At 43.0% G+C, this 19,698-nt stretch overlaps 1 protein-coding gene across 2 annotated transcripts in view; it reads left to right on the forward strand.

Annotated features, from left to right (window-relative positions):
* LOC100648236 overlaps positions 1-19,698 on the forward strand; it is a 42,627-nt gene that overhangs the window by 11,540 nt on the left and 11,389 nt on the right. For both annotated transcript variants that reach the window (XM_048409688.1, XM_012320284.3), the window contains one exon: positions 12,660-13,081. In XM_048409688.1, the coding sequence (XP_048265645.1) occupies positions 12,660-13,081 (422 nt within the window). The remainder of the gene's footprint in view (positions 1-12,659; positions 13,082-19,698) is intronic.

Below are 19,698 nucleotides of genomic sequence, written 5' to 3' on the forward strand. Positions count from 1 at the left end.
ATGTTTTTCATCGAGTTCCTATAAAAAAATCATAGATCATTCAAAAATTCACGCTTCATATTCATTTCACACACGAAGTTATCCGAAATGGTTTTCTTCGAAATTTTTTACATAAGTAGGAGCATGAGTATGTCACCGATTTCCAATGTTAATTTTTTTTATCGATCCTCAGGGAAAAGACAGAAAGTGGGTTGTGTGGGCGTTTAGTAAAATATTTCGGTGGTTGTAATTTCTGATTGCGAGAAAAAATTACAAAAAGTCAACTTTTTCAGTGATATTTATCTTTGTTCATTATTTTAAGTATTGTATGTTCCCTAAAATATGTACTGATCAATCTGCAATTCTCGTTCTGTTTCGTCATTGACAGCAAAAAGACATAGAATTAAGTAGTCTGTTTCAATATACATAGCATTAATAACAGTAAAAATCGAATATAATTTCCGTGCACATTATACTATGATAGTTTGCTTTTACTAAAAATTAAGCGTCAAATATATAAATTATGGTTTCAGAGGTTCGATATATAAATTCTCTGCCAACAAAGAATTACTTCTTAATCAATTTGCAGATGTAAAAAAACGATTAATCGCTATCGAAGGCGCAACAAATTCGTCAAAATTAAGGCGTAGAATATAGGGAAGTTTGATTTGTATTATTTAGTAGGACTCACGATACACGCGAACGTTCGTAAAGTCGCGGAACGATCGTCGTTTCGTCCAGGTCGTTGACACGCGTCGGCTGTTGCACGATTTGTCGAAAATTCTGATACATTTGACAGCGGTCGTTGTCCCATGAGTCAGCGTCGAAAAATTTCGGTCCATCGCGATGGTTGCGAGATATCCCGACACCTTTTGCCGTGATTTCGCGGACGTTCGAGAGAAAACGGACACGTAGGTTGTGAAACGCGCGTGTCATCGCGTGATTTACATTTGCCCGTCCTTTCGCGTGATTAATTTGATTTCAGTTTCAATGTCTTCTTAGGTCCTTGTTCCTTAATGCTCTGACGCTTTTTCCCAGAATTTTTAGTAATTTAAAGAATTAAATTTGCGCTCGCTTTAAAGAACATTGTTCAGTAGTGTTTTCTTTGCTTGGAACTAATTACAACTAACGAAAGCAATGACGCTATTTAGTAAGACGATCGTAGATTCGTGATTTTTATTTGTTCAAGTAGATTGATTAGAATGTAACATGATAAAGGTAACTAAAAAATGTCATCCTTGTTGCCTTATGACTTTTAGCTGCGTGTATCGCGATTGACTCTTTGCACTTCGACAATTTTTATTATATAATCGATCAATAAATTTTAGTATACATTTTGCAGCGAAACTTTTTGAAACCAGAAGTTTAGTCTCGGGAAGAGAACTTCCCTTCTCTGTCGTTTCATCGATGAAAACAAAATCAAATAAAAATTGCCTCAATATCATTGGCTGTAACATGAATGTTGTAAAAAAGGTTAAACTTGTGGAAGGAAACTTTCAAACTGCGATCCTTCTAATCACGATTCTCATAATCACCATCATGTACACTTGCTTTCAACTTTGTCCATTAGTTTCTCAACTGTCTCTTCTCGATGCAATCCTTCTTCATTGTAACAATAACCACGGAAATTTTGCTGGAACATACCACGCAAAAGACTGGCGCAAAGAGAAAACAGAAGATAAGAAGAGAGAGAGAAGGAGAGGAGCGAGCCAGAGGCGTAAATTGCGGTAACTTATATTCGGCGCATAATGAAACGCGGCTTTACGAGGGTGCAGCGAGCGAAAGGGGGCGAGTATAACAGATGTAGCGTGGGTGTAGAGGCGAGAGTATGGCAGACGATGTCCGGCCATGACCCTGCACCGCTGCTCGAGCCTCCTTTACGGCGAAAGAGACGGCGCGGTCGCTTGGATCGACAGGAGAGTAGGAGGAAAGAGACAGAGAGGAGGAGCGAGGAGAAAAGACCGATGGTCAGGCACACACCGGAGTAAAACGCGCCATAAAACGCGATGCAACGGCTCGTTCCCCGAATCTCGGATGTCGATCGTCCACCAGAGATTGCAGTATCGAACCGTGAACCGTGCCGCGACGATTGCTCGACGAGTGCCTCGATATCGTATCTTACACGCTTTCAAATAGTACGTATGTATATGGTGTATGGTCAATTCTGAAGAAGTTCATCAACCAAGAAATATTTTTTATGATACATTTTGAGGTGACTTTTTGAGTAATTTCATGGAAACTTGTTGAACTTTGAAAGTTATTTACGATTAAGTAGTCTTATGAAATTTGTTTCTCTTTCTTTCTTTTTCTTTTTGTTTTAATACTACAGTAGATGTATTACGGATTATTTATTGATTCAGCGACGTCAGACTGCCAATTAGTTGAGACAGACTTTAGTTTCAAATTAGTTTAGAATTACTTGCGTAGCGATCGTAATTTTATAAACCACCTATAAAATGCTTATGATCGAGGGTCAATGCACCCTGCTCGCTCGAAATGCGCGATTAACCGCGAGGAAACGTCATCAGATAGCATTCTGAATCCATTTTGCCGCAGTTTCACGGCAATACGTCGCTAACGAGCCTTTGATCTCGCCGAGCAGCGCATGGAAGTGTCCCGAAAGAAACCACAAATTGCATCCGGCCGTTGCAAGTGTGTTACTATTGTTTTGGAGTGACGCAACATTCCTTGAAAATATCACGCTCTTCAAAACAATGTACGTATGTATTTTTCCAGTAATCACGAATCCTCCCCACTGATTTAAGAAATTTTCTTTTTATCGATCTCCCAAAGATAATATTATACCTAATATCAACCCTCTCGGACTCGATAAAGACGTTCCATACTACCAAAAGCCAAGGGAAAATAAGATGGAAATTAACAAGAATCCTCGTTAGAAAAATTGAATTACGCGTCTGTTCGTTATTTTTCAAACGAAAATAGGTGGCGTACGGTGTATGTGCGAGGGTCAATAACCATAGTTTGCCAGCGTGGTTTCGAGAGAAGATGCAGAATCTGGCGGACCGCGAGCGCGCCGTTGCATCGAGTCGGGGTTGGTTATTTATAGAAACAGCTGTGGCCAGCCCCGTTCCGAGTCTTCTCCCGTGACATTTGCAGAAAACTTCCACCTCGTCATCGTGCTCGCGTAAACGCGACCACGGTAATAACGATTACGCCGCGTTACCCGATCACGCTGGCTTCTTTTTTCTTCCGCCTATCCGTTTTCACTCTCGTTCTCGGCGATTCGTTTTGCTTGTCTTATTGTTGTCGACGTTACGTTTCAACGTTACGGATAACCCCTTCGCTAATGTTTTCGCTGCGAACCACGACGCCCGCGCCCCTTTCCCATCGCCCGAACCGATAAGAGAATCGAACTGTCCATGCCCCGCGATTCCGCTCTAATCGGAGGCGTTTAATTTCTCGGTAAGAGAAAGATCGGATATCGTCCGTAAAACGATAACCCTTCGACACTGAACTTCGTATTATGTTACATTGTCGTAAAGCCTGCGCTCGTATCGGTGCACTGAATTTCACAGTGAACTCGCCGTCCTCCCGGAAGACCAGTAGAATTGCCCTTTTCTTTTTTAAACTGCGAACTTGTTCTTTTTTTTTTAATTTTGTATATTAACATATTTATGATGGGTAATTTTATACAATTATGTAATAATTATAGGGACTAGAACTTTGAAATGTTCGATTTTGAATACGTAATAATCGATAATTGAAATTGATGTAAGACGTTCTGCTTCTCTTAGAGACAACTGACAATTACCGGCAATTATCGATATTTTATCCACATCATCGATTTCGCTAATTTTTTGAATATCTTGTCGGAGACATGATTCTGAACAACTTTTTCCTATACATATAACCGCCACTCGGCCTTAGTTTCCGAGATATACGCAAAAACCTGTTGGTACCAGTACAGTGAATTCTGCGTATAATTGTACGTCCGTGGCAGCGTATGCGTCAAGCTTGCCTGGTCTTATTTCAGCCATAAACAGATATAGTCCATATGTTAGCAATTAATGTTTTAATGTCTTAAATTGCATGGAAGAATTCTGAGAAATTGATGCGCCAAAATTTCGACCATTATATTACTTACGCGGATACAAAATTCCTTTATCTTTTTCTACGCTTCCTTTAAAACAATTTTTCGATTAGATGTTACTCGAAAAAGTTACGCGAGTCGAATTCTGATTGTAATTCCTATCGATCGTTTCATTCTGAATTTACTTCATCACGGCTTTCCCAGCGGAAATCCCGAAGACGATCGATCCGGAACACGAAGAACGAAAGCACCGACCGTAGTCTATAGACTTGATGAAATATTGAAAGAAATTCGTCATTGACGATCGTCCGGTCCTCGATGGCCGTCTCCTTCCATTCATCCAACGAGCCTGGCGTTATTGGCGGAGCCCTTAAAATATTCATCGTACCAGTCCCCTCCTTCTCTTTTTCTCTTTCTTTTTCCTTCCTTTTTCGTGGTCGTCTCGTTGATAGTTCGTTACCGTCACTGGTGAGTCGCGTTTTATCTTCACGTCAGCAGAACAATGCCGTATCTTTCTTATCTATCCGTCAGAACCAGGTTTATTGAATTTTCTCACTTATCTCTGGCCTTTTTCGCTTCGATAGAAGCGAAACATTCACAAGATTCTGGTTGACGTCCCTGTTCACGAAAGAGGGTTAGCTCTAGATGAATCAGATCAACATCGTGTAAGTATAATTCCTGGCGAGGTTCCCGTTCTGCTCTACGCAATTCTCGTGGAAACATGTTTATTAATGCATAATGGAAATTCCGTTACTTCCGGAAGTTAACTTGCACAATATGAATCGTAGTAGATAGCGGATAATTCATTTCCTAATATCGTTCAAAATTTTTATCATATACAATTGCAACCGTCGTAGAATCCTTAGACAATTTCTAAGAAATTGAATTCCAAGTATTACAACATTTTTCAGAGTCATAGTTTAGGGTTCTACAGAATTGTATATGCGAGGCAATTTTAAACCTATACACAAGTTCTCGAATATCTAAATTTAAAAATTCAGAGAGCAATCATAAATAGAACTTCCTAATTCCACGTATACTTTAGTAATAATTCTACTTCTTTTATTTTCATAAAACCACTAAAATGTACTCAATCAATCGTTATCCAGATTTAAATGAACTTCTAATCGATGCAAGTGTACAGCAATATCTGTCACGATATTTTTCTCCGAAACAAACATCGGAACGATGTTTTTCGCATGACGGATTGTTTTCGACTTAACAAGCTAGTTGCCCGTGGTTCCGGCCAATTAACGTTCTTCTTGCCAGGTCGATTCTTATCCGCGGCGTCGCGTCGCGTCGTTTTTAATTAAAACTCTAATTGTACCGCTCGCCGCGTGCTTTTCACGGATTTCGGAGGTCGTTCGCGCGAGCTGGCCCCGTGGAATCATTAATATTCATTGAGACGAAGCGGTGAGCGTACTCCTGTCTTCTCCCCGCTCTTTTACTGTTGTACATTTTTACGCTCCCCTGAGCGTATTCTTCGTAGGCGGCTCGAGCACGCGTCTCCAGCCGTACATGAAATTCGGCTGATTTTATCTGGCCGGCAACCCTTCTCCTTCGATTACCTCAACCCTTCGTGGTACGGTTTCGCTTATCGCGGCTCGTCATCGTGATTTTATCGAGCGTGAAGATCTACCGCTGTTTTTCCTCACGAGCTCCTCCAAAATACATCCTGATTATAGCGATCTCCAAACAAAGTGTACTTCTAACTGTTTTCAAGCGATTTCCATTATTTGATCGCCTTCGAATCGTTATAATCGTTTGTTGAAGGTTTTCTTCTTTTGCTTAAATGAGAAAGAAAGTTTTCTAAAGTTTCATCTCGGCTGATGAATATTGCTTTCATTATCACGATATGAATATTCATGGGAAATATTCAAATGATAATATCGATACTGTTTATATGGCTGCGTCGAAAGAAGCGAAGTATATACTGAAACCGAACTGTGAATATGCGTTCCACGCAGACAGCTAAAGCTCGCAAAACCAGTTCTTTGTTTCTCTCGATGGAAGTTGCGACTGTTCACTTATAAAACTTATCGATAATACCTCCAACATTGTAGAGGCGCATAAAATATATTGGAAACCGACGTATTAAGCGAAGCAGAGAGATTTTTAAGTACATTACAGCGATAGAATATTCTATTGAATTGAATATTTTCTAATCAGAGAATATATTTTATCGTATGCATAATTCCGGAGCTTAAGACTATTCCATGTTCGTGGAATCTCGAGTTCCATCAGCTTAGTGGTATCGGTTTCCGCTTGATTCTCGGTCGATTATTAGCCGCGATGCAACAGGAAGAAAGAAACAAAGATAGAGGCTTGATTCGCTTGTAATTATAATCATCGAATAACGGTGGCAACACGTGACCAACTTGCAGTGGCGATTCGCCAGTTAACGATATAATCAGCAATGTGCAGCTTCTTAGTGATTATACCGCAAACGGAAGCTATGCATCGCTTTGTCGTTGCTCGATACAAGTAGAGCTATTCGATGGAGCGTATAAACTCTAGTTGCAGATCTACAGTGCTGCAAAGAATATTTCAACGTACTTTTCGATGGAATGTTCTTCGATCGGTTCTATACTTCATCTTCGTAATATTCCTTTTCCGTTATATAAAATATAGTTTGTATAAAAGTACTACTAAATAATACGAAATTTACTATACTTAATTATTACGACATGTAAATGGGTGTGCAAATACTTCCTACTAGAGGCACGTACCTTTGCACAGGGATTTTTTTGAAAATATTTCTTCCTCAAACATATTCATTTTCGTATGCAGCAAATCGAAACATTCGAATTAACCGAAACACTGGAAACTTAAAATAGATTCACGATTTTTCTACTCTCTGTTTCACCAGAATTTCCTCATCATCCATACACTGTAGGTCGAGCACAGAGACATTGCAAGCAATCAACTATGAACCTCGATTAATTCCGCCGACAACGAAATCGCGAGTCACGTAGTCAATAAGAGTGTAATCAATCGGTCGAGCGAGCTCCGGAACGTTTCCTCGATACGACTTCTGCACCGCAGAATCCGATCGGGCTTCGTGCTCGCGAACCGGTGGACAGAATTTATTGGGTAATCAGATAGTCGTAGGAAATCGATGGCCGGCCGCGTCGTGGCGCAACCTTGTTCCCTCATTTTTACAATTTTCTCGTTGGCCGTATCGCGATAACGTATCTACCGTAGCCGTTTCCATGCCGGGCAATCGCGTTGGTACAACGCGAGCACAAGATCTTGCCTCGTCGAAGGGAATTACTCGAAACGGCGAAAGATCGTTCGATTCTCAGGTGAAAAAATGGAGCACGCCGCGAATCGATTGTCCACTGCTAGTGTAGCGTGGTGGGGAACATTTATATCGGAGTTGGAGGTTTTACGAGATTTCCGCGAAGCGTTCGAAAGTCAAGCGAAGTAAGGTTTCGAGTAAGACGCAGAATCAGCTGCTTTTGTACGGTACGTTCACCGTGGTGCGATTTAAGGAACGTTACTTGAACGATCGTCCACATCCTGGAGAAATCATCGCGTATTTACGACTTCGGTTCTCTCGAATAGGCCCGGCGATATTTTCTATTGCAGAACGAGAAATGTCGTACACGCGTAAGTTTGGTTGGATGGTTCGACTTTTCTTCGTGGTGACTCATTTGTGGTTTTACGTTTTATTGTGTTAAACTGACAATAACATTTAATACGTGCCTGGCGTATACATATGTATATCTTGAAATTTTATCGACTTCCTTTATAAATGAAGATCATATGGAGAAATATAATCTATGTTTCCTACCTTTAACGAGGAAACAACTTTAAAATTCAATGTATGCCGTTAATTAATTTTAACTAATTAACTATGTTATATTTACATTTTAACGGCAGAGCAACTACACCAAACAATTATATTGTAATGTAGAAGCATTGAGAATGACTTAGTTGTTTAGACGTATTGTAAAAGTAATTACTGAAATCGATTAAAGAATCTTGTCTGTCATTTCTTGAAAATATTTTTGTACGGTAAAAGTCTAGCAAAAGCGCCTCAAAATTCACCCTTTTAATTACCGAGTGACATTTAAACTCAGAAGATCGACGTAAATAGACCGATCTCGTATTTCCACCTGCGCCCCATATGTATTCATGAACCGAACGTACTTAACAGTGACTCCATGGAAACTCCAAGAGCGACTACCAAATCGCGTAAAAATGAATTTCCATTACAGCCTCAACGGGAGGTTCTGACGAAACGAGCAACCGATCATTGGAACGACGTAGTTCGACTGTTCCGTCTCATTGTCTCTGAAAAGCCGCAAAAGCGTGACACGATAAAAACTGAGCGCGCGTTCGCCCGTATACGCTCGACACCGCTCGCGATTCGCGAGTGTTTCCACGCGCGAGTCGTCGTCGCGCGCGCACGCGTCTCATTGGTGTGTATCGCGGCTGCAGCGGCCTTGAGAGGGGTTCTTTGTGCAGTTGAGCGTTCACCACTGCTCACGTATGCTGTCAGGCACACGTACACTCGCACCTACGCACACATAGGTGCGGGAGATCGCGCTCGCGCTGCTAGGGTTGACGTTACACGTATACTGTAACAAGTTGCGTTGCACTTACGCGTACAAAGGGCGCTCCATGTGAGTCACGTGCTCGCATATGCTGCCAGCGTTCAATCTGCTCCCACTCTTCGCCCTTTTTTCGTCTCTCTTTCTGCCTCTTTGACATAACGCGTGTACATAATGTACATTGTCTCTCGCGTGTTCCCGCTGGTCCGTGTACACTCGAAATTTCCCCCTCGTTCCGCCACTTTTCTCTTTTTTCCCTTCTTGTTCCTGTTTTTGCTTTCTCGAGTTCCCTTTTTTTCCACCGCGTATTATCTCCACCGCTCTATCTCTTCGTGGAACTCCTTTTTTTTTCTAGCCGTACATTCCTCGCTTCGTCTCGTCAACCCCGTTTTTTTGTCTAAACGCCTTTCCCCTCTCCTCGTTGGCTCACGATCCTCCTCCTCCTTGTCCCAACCTTCTTGTTCTTTATATACTCGTTTCACGTCCCCTCTATGTACAACCATTCTCCTCTCGAGTCTTTTTCGTCGGTTCCAACCCGACGTCCCCGCCCTCCAACCGCGTGTGCACGTCCTCTCTGATGCACGCGGATCCAATGTCCGCGCGCGAGACCGCGAACGCAGCGTGCATGCGGGTGTTGGCCACGTGCGCGCTGCACTTTTTGCCCCGAACGCTTTTATGGGACGCGCGAGCCGTGCTCTTCTCGTTCCCCCTTTAGTTGCTCCGCTCACGAAGACGAGTTCTTTCGACCGCATCGCGAAGAACTGGCTTATCGAGAACTCAAGTTACCGACAAACTTTTAATATCTTGCCATTATATTATGTACCGTGGAACCAGGAGAAAAGCGAATGAAATCTCAACGCGAGTAAAAGCGGGTCGCCTTGAATCTCACAGGAAAGCGCGCGAAAATTGCACGGCTGTAAGAGGTCGAATATAGTCGAACTTCCCCGGGGCATAAATTAGAATTAGGCTGGCCGTTTGTCATGCTGAAGGCGGTCGTAAATCGCGAGCTGACAGAATCCGTGCTAATAATCATTCGCGTGCATTGATAATTACAACAGATCGTTACATAAATCGGTTTTGGAATAGGCTGGCGTTCACACCAGCTTCGTGTTTCATCCAATATACATATTGGCATGTGTGTGTAGTGACATTTTACGAGGAAAATCGCGAGGTAGAAAGCGAAGCGAGACCGTCGATACGTTCGGATAAGCGCAGCTGTTGTTTTGCAAGCGGTGAAAAGCCTGTCGTTTGCTAGAGATTTCGCGATCGAGCAGTTCGATGCGAGTAGGCGACGATGTGTGGCCGATGCGCGCGCGTACGGGTTGCACAAGCGAAAGAGAGCCTCAGGAGAGTGTGGCCTGAGTATAGTGGTGCGCGTGCGAATGCTAGCGCGGACGTTTACTCGAAATGTCAAGGATGCAACCGCGCGAGCGCACGAGGGCGCACGCGCGCGCGCCACTGCGACCGGTCCCTGAGACAATGGCGGCCGGAGGCGCGGAGGAATTGTTATTTTGTCACGCATGGCTTCGATTTACGCGCACGCGGCGAACATCGCGCGAAAAAGCCGCGCGCTTAAATGTTTCTGGCAGCCCACAGGCGCGAACTGTTCTTCGCTTATAAAAAGATGGATTTCATAGCTTGTCGGTGGATGATTGTATCGGTTATCGACGTGAAAAGATGGTTTTTTTCGCAAATTTTTGCTCCGTTGAAAGTTGAGATTATGTACCTAGCCTTTGGTTCCTGGTCTTTCCCTTTGTTAGCTTGAAATGCCATCGGATTCTTGATACACTGTAACCCTGTTATAACCTTTGAATCATGTTTCTGTTCGGCCGTATTGTCTATTATTCGATACTGTTTGAAGCTCGAAAAAGATGTGTAAAAGATTCTTGCTTTCGTTTCCTGAAAATATTATAGGTTTTCTTGTTCATTCAAGGGATAAAAAGATCGAAGAAGAATAAAGAAGAGCTAACGTTGTGTTCTATGAATTTACTTTTAATCGTCGGTTTCATGTTTTACATTCTGATTTCTCTAACTCAAAATCTATCAAAGGAAGTTCCGCGAACAGAGACGCGTTTAACCGACAACCGACAAAGCAAAGACGAAGCTGGTGTATACGTCACTGATACGAGCGTGATTATTCACGCGTTTGCATGATACGGTGCAATCGGAGCGTCTTACCTGATTCCGTGATACGCAGTAACTCGTTGTTTCTCAAAAGTATTTAACTACGTCCTCGGCATCCGTGGCGGTAGATAACGTTCCCGCTCCGAAAATTCCAAAACCAGTTGCACTCGGTTTACGAGTACCATTTCGCGGTTCGTAAAACGCGTTACTGCGTCTCGGAGTTGGCACAAACAGTAAACCGTTAGGCCCTCTCTCGCGACGAAACCGCCGAGCCAGCGAAAAGGCTTCGTTAAAACTAATTACCACGGGGCCTGACCCCTCTTCGGTGTCCCGCTCTTAATTATCGGAGGCGTCGTAAAAGCGAGTCAAGCGGTCGACCGAGTACATTTCTGTTTACCGGTTCTCTCAGCCGGAATTACACTGCGTTTATCTGGCGTCGACGCGAGAGACGTAAAACGCGCGTGGCCACTTATCAATCGGAAAACGCTTCTTCGGGCTTACTGGCGGCGATAAAAGTGGCGAAACACGCGCGTATCCCGACGCACCGTGCGGCAGTCCGATATCAAGCGTTTCCTGACCGCCAGATACCATACTCAGCCTCGATTATTTCGTTTTTCCACTTCTTCTCTTCCTTTGAATTCTGCCGTTTTTTTAAAGAAACGCTCGATCACGTACAGTATATAATCCGTGTTGACAATATCCTTGCACTTTCTATGTATATATCGTGTACATCTATATGTGTGTAGGTTAGATATGTCGAAATCACGGAACGAAGGCTATCGTATGGAGCGTTGTAAATTTTCAGACAATCATTAGCCAACAATGTCGTTAGTTACCATTACAGGGCAACCCGGTGGTCGCCTTTACCGTTGTCTAGCCAGAGCGTGGCATTAAACCTTATAAGCAAGGCGCGCGGCCGTCATGCGTGCGTAGATCGTAGCATTTCCATTGTATGACGCAACGTTTGCCTTTGTGCCACGATTAATTATCGATGGTAAATCCAGATACGCTGAATACAAATCGGCTGGACCGCGTATTTCGTCGATTACGATATCGCGGCGGCCATCTGTTTTCAGTAGGCAGTCGGAAAGATCGCTCGGAGCGATCGAAACGGCGATGATGAATCGTCGAGCTTGTACTTATCGGATGATCGAGGAAAGTTTGAACTTTACGGTCGCACGTAAGGCGATCTCGTACGGCGCTCGGTTATCCGGCTGAATTTTGCGCGAGATTTATGGGACACGCCGACGAAACCCGACGCGCGCATGTGGTTCGCAAAGTTGACAAATTGCGGTCGAAGTTGATTAGACAGTTGCCACGATATCTCGAAATTTAGCTGAAGTTGGCATTTCGTTCGAATTGTTGGATTTTAGAAATACGTTTGTAGATCGTGAGATAAGCACGATTTAGTAAGTTTAATCCTCGATCGTACGTTTATCTTCAACGAAGCAAAAAAGTCGAAGTCATCCTGTAGTTATTTGTAAAGGTCATAGTAATATTCACAGACATTTAGCATCGATTCGAATGAAGCGGTTAATATCAACCCTGAGAAAAGAAACGATCCATTCTTCGCCGATAAATCATCTTCAGTCGTCTCAAAAATAAAATAGCTTGTATAAATTTCAAACTAATAAACTTTCACTTAAATTTCCCCCGTTGAAATTCAATTTTCCTTCTTTATTAAATCGGGCTTAATATAGATTTCTAGACAGAAGAAACAATCTTCTTTATTGGCGAATTCAGTTTAACTCTTAAACATTTTCTGGATTAGCAAACCTTCAATTAAGTGACACGAATTTCCTGTACTCTCCAGATCAGAGTTAACTCAATCTTTGAAGAAAGTAACGCAACTTTTCTCACGAATAAATTCTTTTCAAAATAATACTTGACAAATTTTGGACCCAGAAAACTCGAATGAAATTAAGCGAATTTCTTGTGTCCTTCAGATCGGTTGCCACGACGAATGGGCGACGAGCGGCATCCGATGGTTCTGGTGGACTCGGATTTGGCTCGCATGCCGTTGCCGGATTTGGTGTTGTCTGCCGTGGAGCAACTTCCGCCCGCTGCGCCTCAGGTGACCGTATCTGCGCCCAGCAGCCCAACCAGGGACGCGACATTCCAGTTTCCGGAATCTAACAATGATGCGATCGATGTGGCACCGGTGCCAAACCCAAGGCCACGACCGCGAAGACGCAGACTTGCTTCAGAGGGTGGTAGCTCCGCGGCTGTGAAGAAGACATCTGCTGTAAAATCAATTTGCAAGTGCTGCTGCGGCCACATTGGACAGGCCTTCAAGGGAAGTTACTGGGCGACCGTAGGCGCCAACCTCAGGAACATCGCCGACGATTTCCACGCGTCAAAGACCAAGGTCAGTGGATTAGCCGAATCGGGGTGATAATTCAGAAGGTTCTGTAACTTAATCTTTTCGTGGAACTTATTTTCGTCATAGTTGTTACGTAAGAGTCACAGTGTTGTAACGTTGCAGTTAAACCGACGAACTTCGTCTAGATAAATTGTTTGATTTCTGAGAAGTTAAGTACGATACGCGCTCTGACATTAAAATTAACAAGTTTGTGCAAAGATGGAGTTGCGCGATTAAGTTTCTATCTATAAAAGATGTTTGTTTCTTATTCTTTCTGTATTTTTAAGTCATTTTTAAAACAATCGTAGTACTGCAAAATTACATCTCGTAAAGATCTGAAAATATTACAGAAAGATATTTATCAAGAAGCTCGAAATGCAATATTGAATTTTTGACGCTAAAAAAAGGGAAAGCTCAGGATGGCTCTATTGTTTTCAAGTTTTCGCGGTTGAATGCCGGGCTTATCGCCAACGCGAGCGTAACGCCAAGTGTTTACGACGCGAAGAGTACAGGTGCGAAGTGCGCGGCGTAAAAATAATTGCGTTGCGAGATCCCTGTCACAATCGCATCCACCCCCTCGTGATACTTTTTCACTCGTCATAAAGTCACCCTTGTAGCGTGACTGTTATAAAACCGCCGGAATACGCAGATGCCAAAAAGGGAAGCCTTAAAATAAAATTCGCCTACCCCCTCGGCATTTTTACGCCCTCAATTCCTAAATTAATTTTATCCTATTCACCCTCTCGTAGCTTACCGTACATAACTCCAACATTTTTTTTACTATTATATTCACATTCTCAGGGTATTATGTATCTAACGTTTCAATTTAACCATATTTCAACGCAATGCTAAATTCTTCAACCGGTTAACGGAGTTATTTTTTAATCAGAAATTTCAATAACAGAATTGCTTTTTAACCCCGCTGCCCTTGGTTCTACATAACCGAAAATGGACATTATATTTCAATGAATATTAGCAAATTAGTAGATACATAAATTTTAAATATTTGGTTTTATTCTTCGATGTAATGTTTGTACCCTTTGCGTATTCCATGCTTTTTATGGATGAAATAGTCCCAAAAGAGAGGATCCCTGAAGAAATGCGAACGTGAAAAAATAAGGAGGAGGACAGCAAAGTTAATTAAAACATTTTTATGAAATTAAGAAATTAATAAAAAGTAGTCGATCGGTTTACTCGCTGCGGAGCTCATATAATTTTCTTCCCACATAAAATTCGATACATTTCTACTTACGTGGAGCAACATCAATTCCCGAAAATCGATCTGACCGATGAAAGAATCCCCCGTGCCATGGTCGCGATATCCACGATTTAATGGTCCCACGAATGATTCAGTGTCTCTCATTTCGTCGCGGTTTCTTTCTCTTTCTCTCTCTCTCTCTCTCTTTCTCGCTGGTTTGCGGAAGAAAGGAGAGAAATTGGCGGCTGGAGTGGGTCAAGCCAGGGTCATAAACGCGAATTTAGTTATATCGGTGGCACCGACGGCGTCCCATGGGCGCAATAAATATCTGCCCGCTACCGTTAAGACGTCTAGTATTGCTCCCAGTGTGTACGACCCTGCGCGTAGCCGCCACTTCATCACCGTCTCACCCGCTTTACCTTCTCCATTTCCTGTCTCTTTTGATCACTCGATCTAATATGTATCGACGGCCTCGGAACGATGTCCCACTGATTTTACGAGTGGTTGCCGGTTGTTTGTCCCGGACAGACAGGTGAGAGAAATAGGACATCGGACGGTTTTATGGCAGAATTCCATTTTTACACCCAGCCCAGATGAAATTGCTCGCGGACACTCGCAAACGAATTACGGAAGATCGCCTATCGATGCGAAAGTCCATCGTAGATTTATTAGAATTGGATTGAATTTCACGATCGATGCGCGTCCCATGTAATCCGCGTCAAATATTTCCTGAGAGTAGTTTTTTCTCCTGTCGAAGGAATACTCTTATGAAAAAAAGTATTTTATAGTTTTAGTATATTTTATCGTTTTAGTATATGTACGAGTACTGGTCATCTCTTACGTTACTTAGATTACAGAAACTCCACCTATATGAACCTTCAGTGGACAGATAGTTTACGTATAATTAGAGTTCATACAATAAAAGTTTACCAATCTTATTATCTTCCTTTTAGATAAGTGAATTCATCTAGGAATTCCTTTAATCACGCGCTAACTGGAATTTCGTTAGAATAAATGAACTTTACATTAGCGAAGTTTTACTGTACTCAATCTCCTTCACAGTCTAGACAAGAAGCATAGCGATTTGGACCTAATAGACAAGCATAAACGAACATAAAAACAGATCTAAACCCTAGTAATCATGGAATCGTCTCTCGCGAGAGGAAGAGAATGGTTTCTGCGGCAACGATTATTACGGTCGGTCGTTCTTTTCACTTACGCACGTCGCCGAAGCTCGGAGGAAAGGCACAGGCCTTTCACGATTTTACGAGATTCCCCGTGATTTGCCGCGGCCGATCGAGAGGAAGGAGCCAAGGGCAGTAAAGAACGATCCATCTAAAAAGCAGAGAGACGGAGAAAAAGATGAACAAGCCGGAAGGGCGTTCCCTTCTTTTATCCCTCGTCTCGACTTTATTCGCTTTAAAGGTCCGCGTCAGCGTGATACCCAATCCCACAACGTCTAATTATTGCTGGTTAAGTGGTGGTAATTGAAGGGGGCGAACGGATCCGTGAAATTGAAGAAATCTTGCGCGTCGCGTTCGAGGATCGGATACCGATCGGCTCGGTAACTCGAGGACCCGAGGCTTGTTGATAATACGAATCGTGGCGAATTCTCCGCCGGGGGAATTGTCTCTACGGAATCCCCGGCATGGTGTTTGCGTTCCTCCCTCTTGGGGAATCGAAGTGTCAGATTAATCTGTCGATGGGGCAGAGATGAGATGTTCCTGTATCTCCTCTGTTCTATGTGTACAGGGTAGATTCGTGTCTTATTTGTGTCTTATAGACCTGGCTCTTTTTTTTCGTTTACTCTTGCTTAGTTGGATTGAGCGATATTCACTACGACGTGATGAAGTCTCGCGTTTTCGATATATGAAATTAAAGAGTAAATGTTGTTTTGTTTTCTCTTGACTTTAATTACAGATTTTCTTCCCTCCGTGATGAAATTGTCGTGCTTTTATTTTACGTTGAAGTAATTCAATTTGCTCGCGGAGATTGATGTCTCTTCCGTAGTTTTATGATGTCTCATATTTTATACGATGGCGCTGACATAAGTATGGATCGTAGCTGCAAAGGTTACGCTATGTTTTCTTCATTAAATGTTCATGGACTAGTTTTAAACGACTGGTTCTAAGCCTAAGGCTAGTTGTACCGTTATCTATACATTGCTCTTCGATAATTCGTTTATCGCAAATCTTATGTCATTTTATCGGTACGAAGCAAGATTCAAGATTAGAAGTGATTATAATATAATTGAGCTTGGTGTAACTTCGATCACGACATGCTTGTACCTACGTTTTTATCCGCGACTCGATAGGCATTGACTTATCGACCCCTGAAAATTGCTTTTACCGGATGTCATCGCGTCCCTCCGACCTTTCGCGGGTTTCTTGGTGCAGAAGGAAGCTGAGTCGATCGGAGAAACGCGTGGTCGAATGTAACTTACAAACACGATCCCCGTTCGTTCCCCATTCGTCATGCGAACGCAACGTTTTACATATGCATGGAGAGTAAGCGAGCATGTAACGGCTAAGTGGTCACATCCCCTTACGTGAAAGTTAAGTGGGCATGGCAGCACGAGCCGTGGCCACGGGCCGAGAAAATTATCTTCAATTATCTCGTGCAATCGTGAGCCCTCTTTGCTCTCTTCTCCTTTGCTCGCGATCTCTCGATCTCTTCTTCGCATTACTCGCCAACCTCTTCGTGATTTATTATTCATGGAAACTATTTCTTTATTCTATGAATCGGCGCGCAAAAAATATGAATTCTTAATACGAGTTTAGAGAAATGTGAAAAATATCAATTATTACTCCTAATCTCGAAATTCTCATTGGTAACCGTAACGAATACAGATATTGGAAATTTAAAAAATTACAAAAGAAAGAGAGATACAAATATGGAGCAATTTTATTCCAAGGGTTAATCACACGGGCCAGACATCCAAGTATTCCGCAATCTTTCGTTCCTAGAAGGCCTGTCGAAGCCATTCGCGGTAGCACGAAGAAAATTGCTTCATCGACACGATAAAATATTCCTCCCGCTTTTAGCTTAGCTTAGATTTCCTCGAAGTCTGATTTAACCATGGCGCAGTTAATGGAACGTCCCGTCGGTATTTATCAGTTATTCAAACGATAGACGCGCAAATTGATACATTAGACACTCGGTGGCATGACGGATCCCTTGGTCGATCTAGCAAGAACATTCTGTCCACTCTTCTTGCCGTTGCTCTTGGCTACATAATCGATGAGTTCCTTCCGAAGCACGCGATCGACCGCTTCGTCTTACGATTCACGTCATATTTCCACCATCTTTCAAAGTATTCGCCAAGATCGAATCGTAGCGAGGATTTCATCGCCCATGGTGCGTTGCGCATTTGATACTCAGGTTGCCTCGATGTTCAGACCGCAAATCTCAGTTGCCTGTGAACGTTTTCTTACGCGGCTTACCGAAACGTCCATCCGAATGGCTATTTTCATTGTGAGCTCCGCAATTACACCGTACAATATCCCGATCTCCAATAGTTGATGGCGTTGCTGTTCGTTTTTCATTGAAATGTTATTATTGTATCGTTGGCACGGATGTCAGGGTTTAATCTAATTTTGATGAATTTTTTGGCGGAACGTAGATGTAATGTTCTTTCACCAAGAGACGTTGCCTACGTTTGTTGATTTGGATCATTCCATGGAATTCGAGAACATTCAAGTTTGTATTGTTAATCGTGAAGTTATAGTAGCGAAGGAATTTTCTTTTTTTTTCATTTGTATTTATTTATTATAATTCATTATCCGATAGAATATACATATTTAGATTAACTCGTGGATTGGCCATTTAGTAAAGCAACTTTTTTTTTCTATAGCGAGACAGAAAGTTTCTTCCGTTTGTTAAGACCATTCTTCCAAAGCCATAGAGCTTCGTCGAAGAAGATGTGCGACGCAACAAAGCAGGAAGTTTAATTAAATCTGTATCACGTTCCTTCAGAATGAACGGTATCGTCTTGCGTATTAAATCTACAGAAAACGGTTGGTCCGTGCGTTTCCTGTTCGTTGAATTATTAATCATCGCACTACTTGAATTAAAGTTGCCAGCCTTCTCTAATCCTCGCATTAAATCAACCGCGCGGTGTAACGCGTTCCCGAACGAGCGGAAAAGCGGAGAAAAGAGGAGGTTGCAGCAACGATATTTAGCCAGTTGCGCAACCGGCTGCCACGAACAATTAAAATTTACCGTCCCGGCAACGATAAACACCGACAACGTAATCCTGGCGACCAGGTCGCGCATAAATTCCGCGTTTAAACGGTGAACGAAGCTCGAGCGAAACCGCGCGCGTTGCTCAAGCGGTTCAGGGCGTTCTCTTCCGGGCCTGAAGCAATAAAACCTGCTCGCCATCTTTCCATACGCCTGTGTAGTCGTTGGGAGAGAAAGTTTCGAGTCGCAGCTGGTTCGATGATAACGGACAAGGCGCGTGAAACGTTCGTTCGGCTTCACACTTCCCTAGAGTGTGAAAACGATTCGAAGTAAAAGGAAATTCAGCTGACAGAGCTCGAGAAAAGATCGCGATAGAAAGAGGGGAAGACGTTTGAACGAGTAGAGGGAAGGGAAGGTATACTATTAATTGACGAGGAGGACTCCCACGAGAAGAGTCCATAGACCATAATTCTTTCTTAATGCGACGCCTTTCTACTTCTCTCGCTCGCACCCTCTTCATTCGCCGCGTAATCTCTTTCCTCGCGACGAGGCAACACTCGGCCCGAGTGTTTTTCTATCCGCCGGTTCACGTAGAGGGACGAAGGAAAGTTGTATTGGGGCGGATCGAAGCCGACGATGACCAGATATTATGGGGCCATCCTCCCATAAAAGCCTCTGCTCACGGAGATTGAGCTCACCCCCTGTTTCTCGCCGTTTATTATTGCACGTCCGGCCACCACGAGTGGATTAAGACGAAACGAGGATCGGAAGTCGCGCGCGCGCACTCTGCGGACTGCGGGTGTGATCGAGGAAACAGAGAGGAAATCTCCCTTTCACCCTCCACTCTCTTGGAATGGGGAAGATACACTGGCCGGCAAATATTCGCCCAGCAGATATAGAGAAAGCGGAATTATCGCTGGCGGGATATATTATCGTGGTGCTTATCAGACCCAGAGAGTTTGACGCGAATCTCCGATCTCTCGAGGTGATTAATATTTCAATAAAACGAAATTTCCTTTGGATGAAACAATTGATCGTAAGGAGAAAGAGTAAATTGAATTGCTAGAAGAATATCGATAACCTTTGTCGCGCTGATTTCATCCCCTGATGACTAATTGCGTAATGAAGCGTTCCCTGCAAGTTATAACGAAGACCTTTGTGTTCGAGAAGGGTTTAGGGGGATGGGAGACACGGATTCTTAAGCGAGGAAAGTTTTGCAGGCCAATTGTTCCTCAGTGGAAAT

This window comes from Bombus terrestris, chromosome 2 (assembly GCF_910591885.1).
Source record: "Bombus terrestris chromosome 2, iyBomTerr1.2, whole genome shotgun sequence".
NCBI classification, from domain to species: domain Eukaryota; kingdom Metazoa; phylum Arthropoda; class Insecta; order Hymenoptera; family Apidae; genus Bombus; species Bombus terrestris.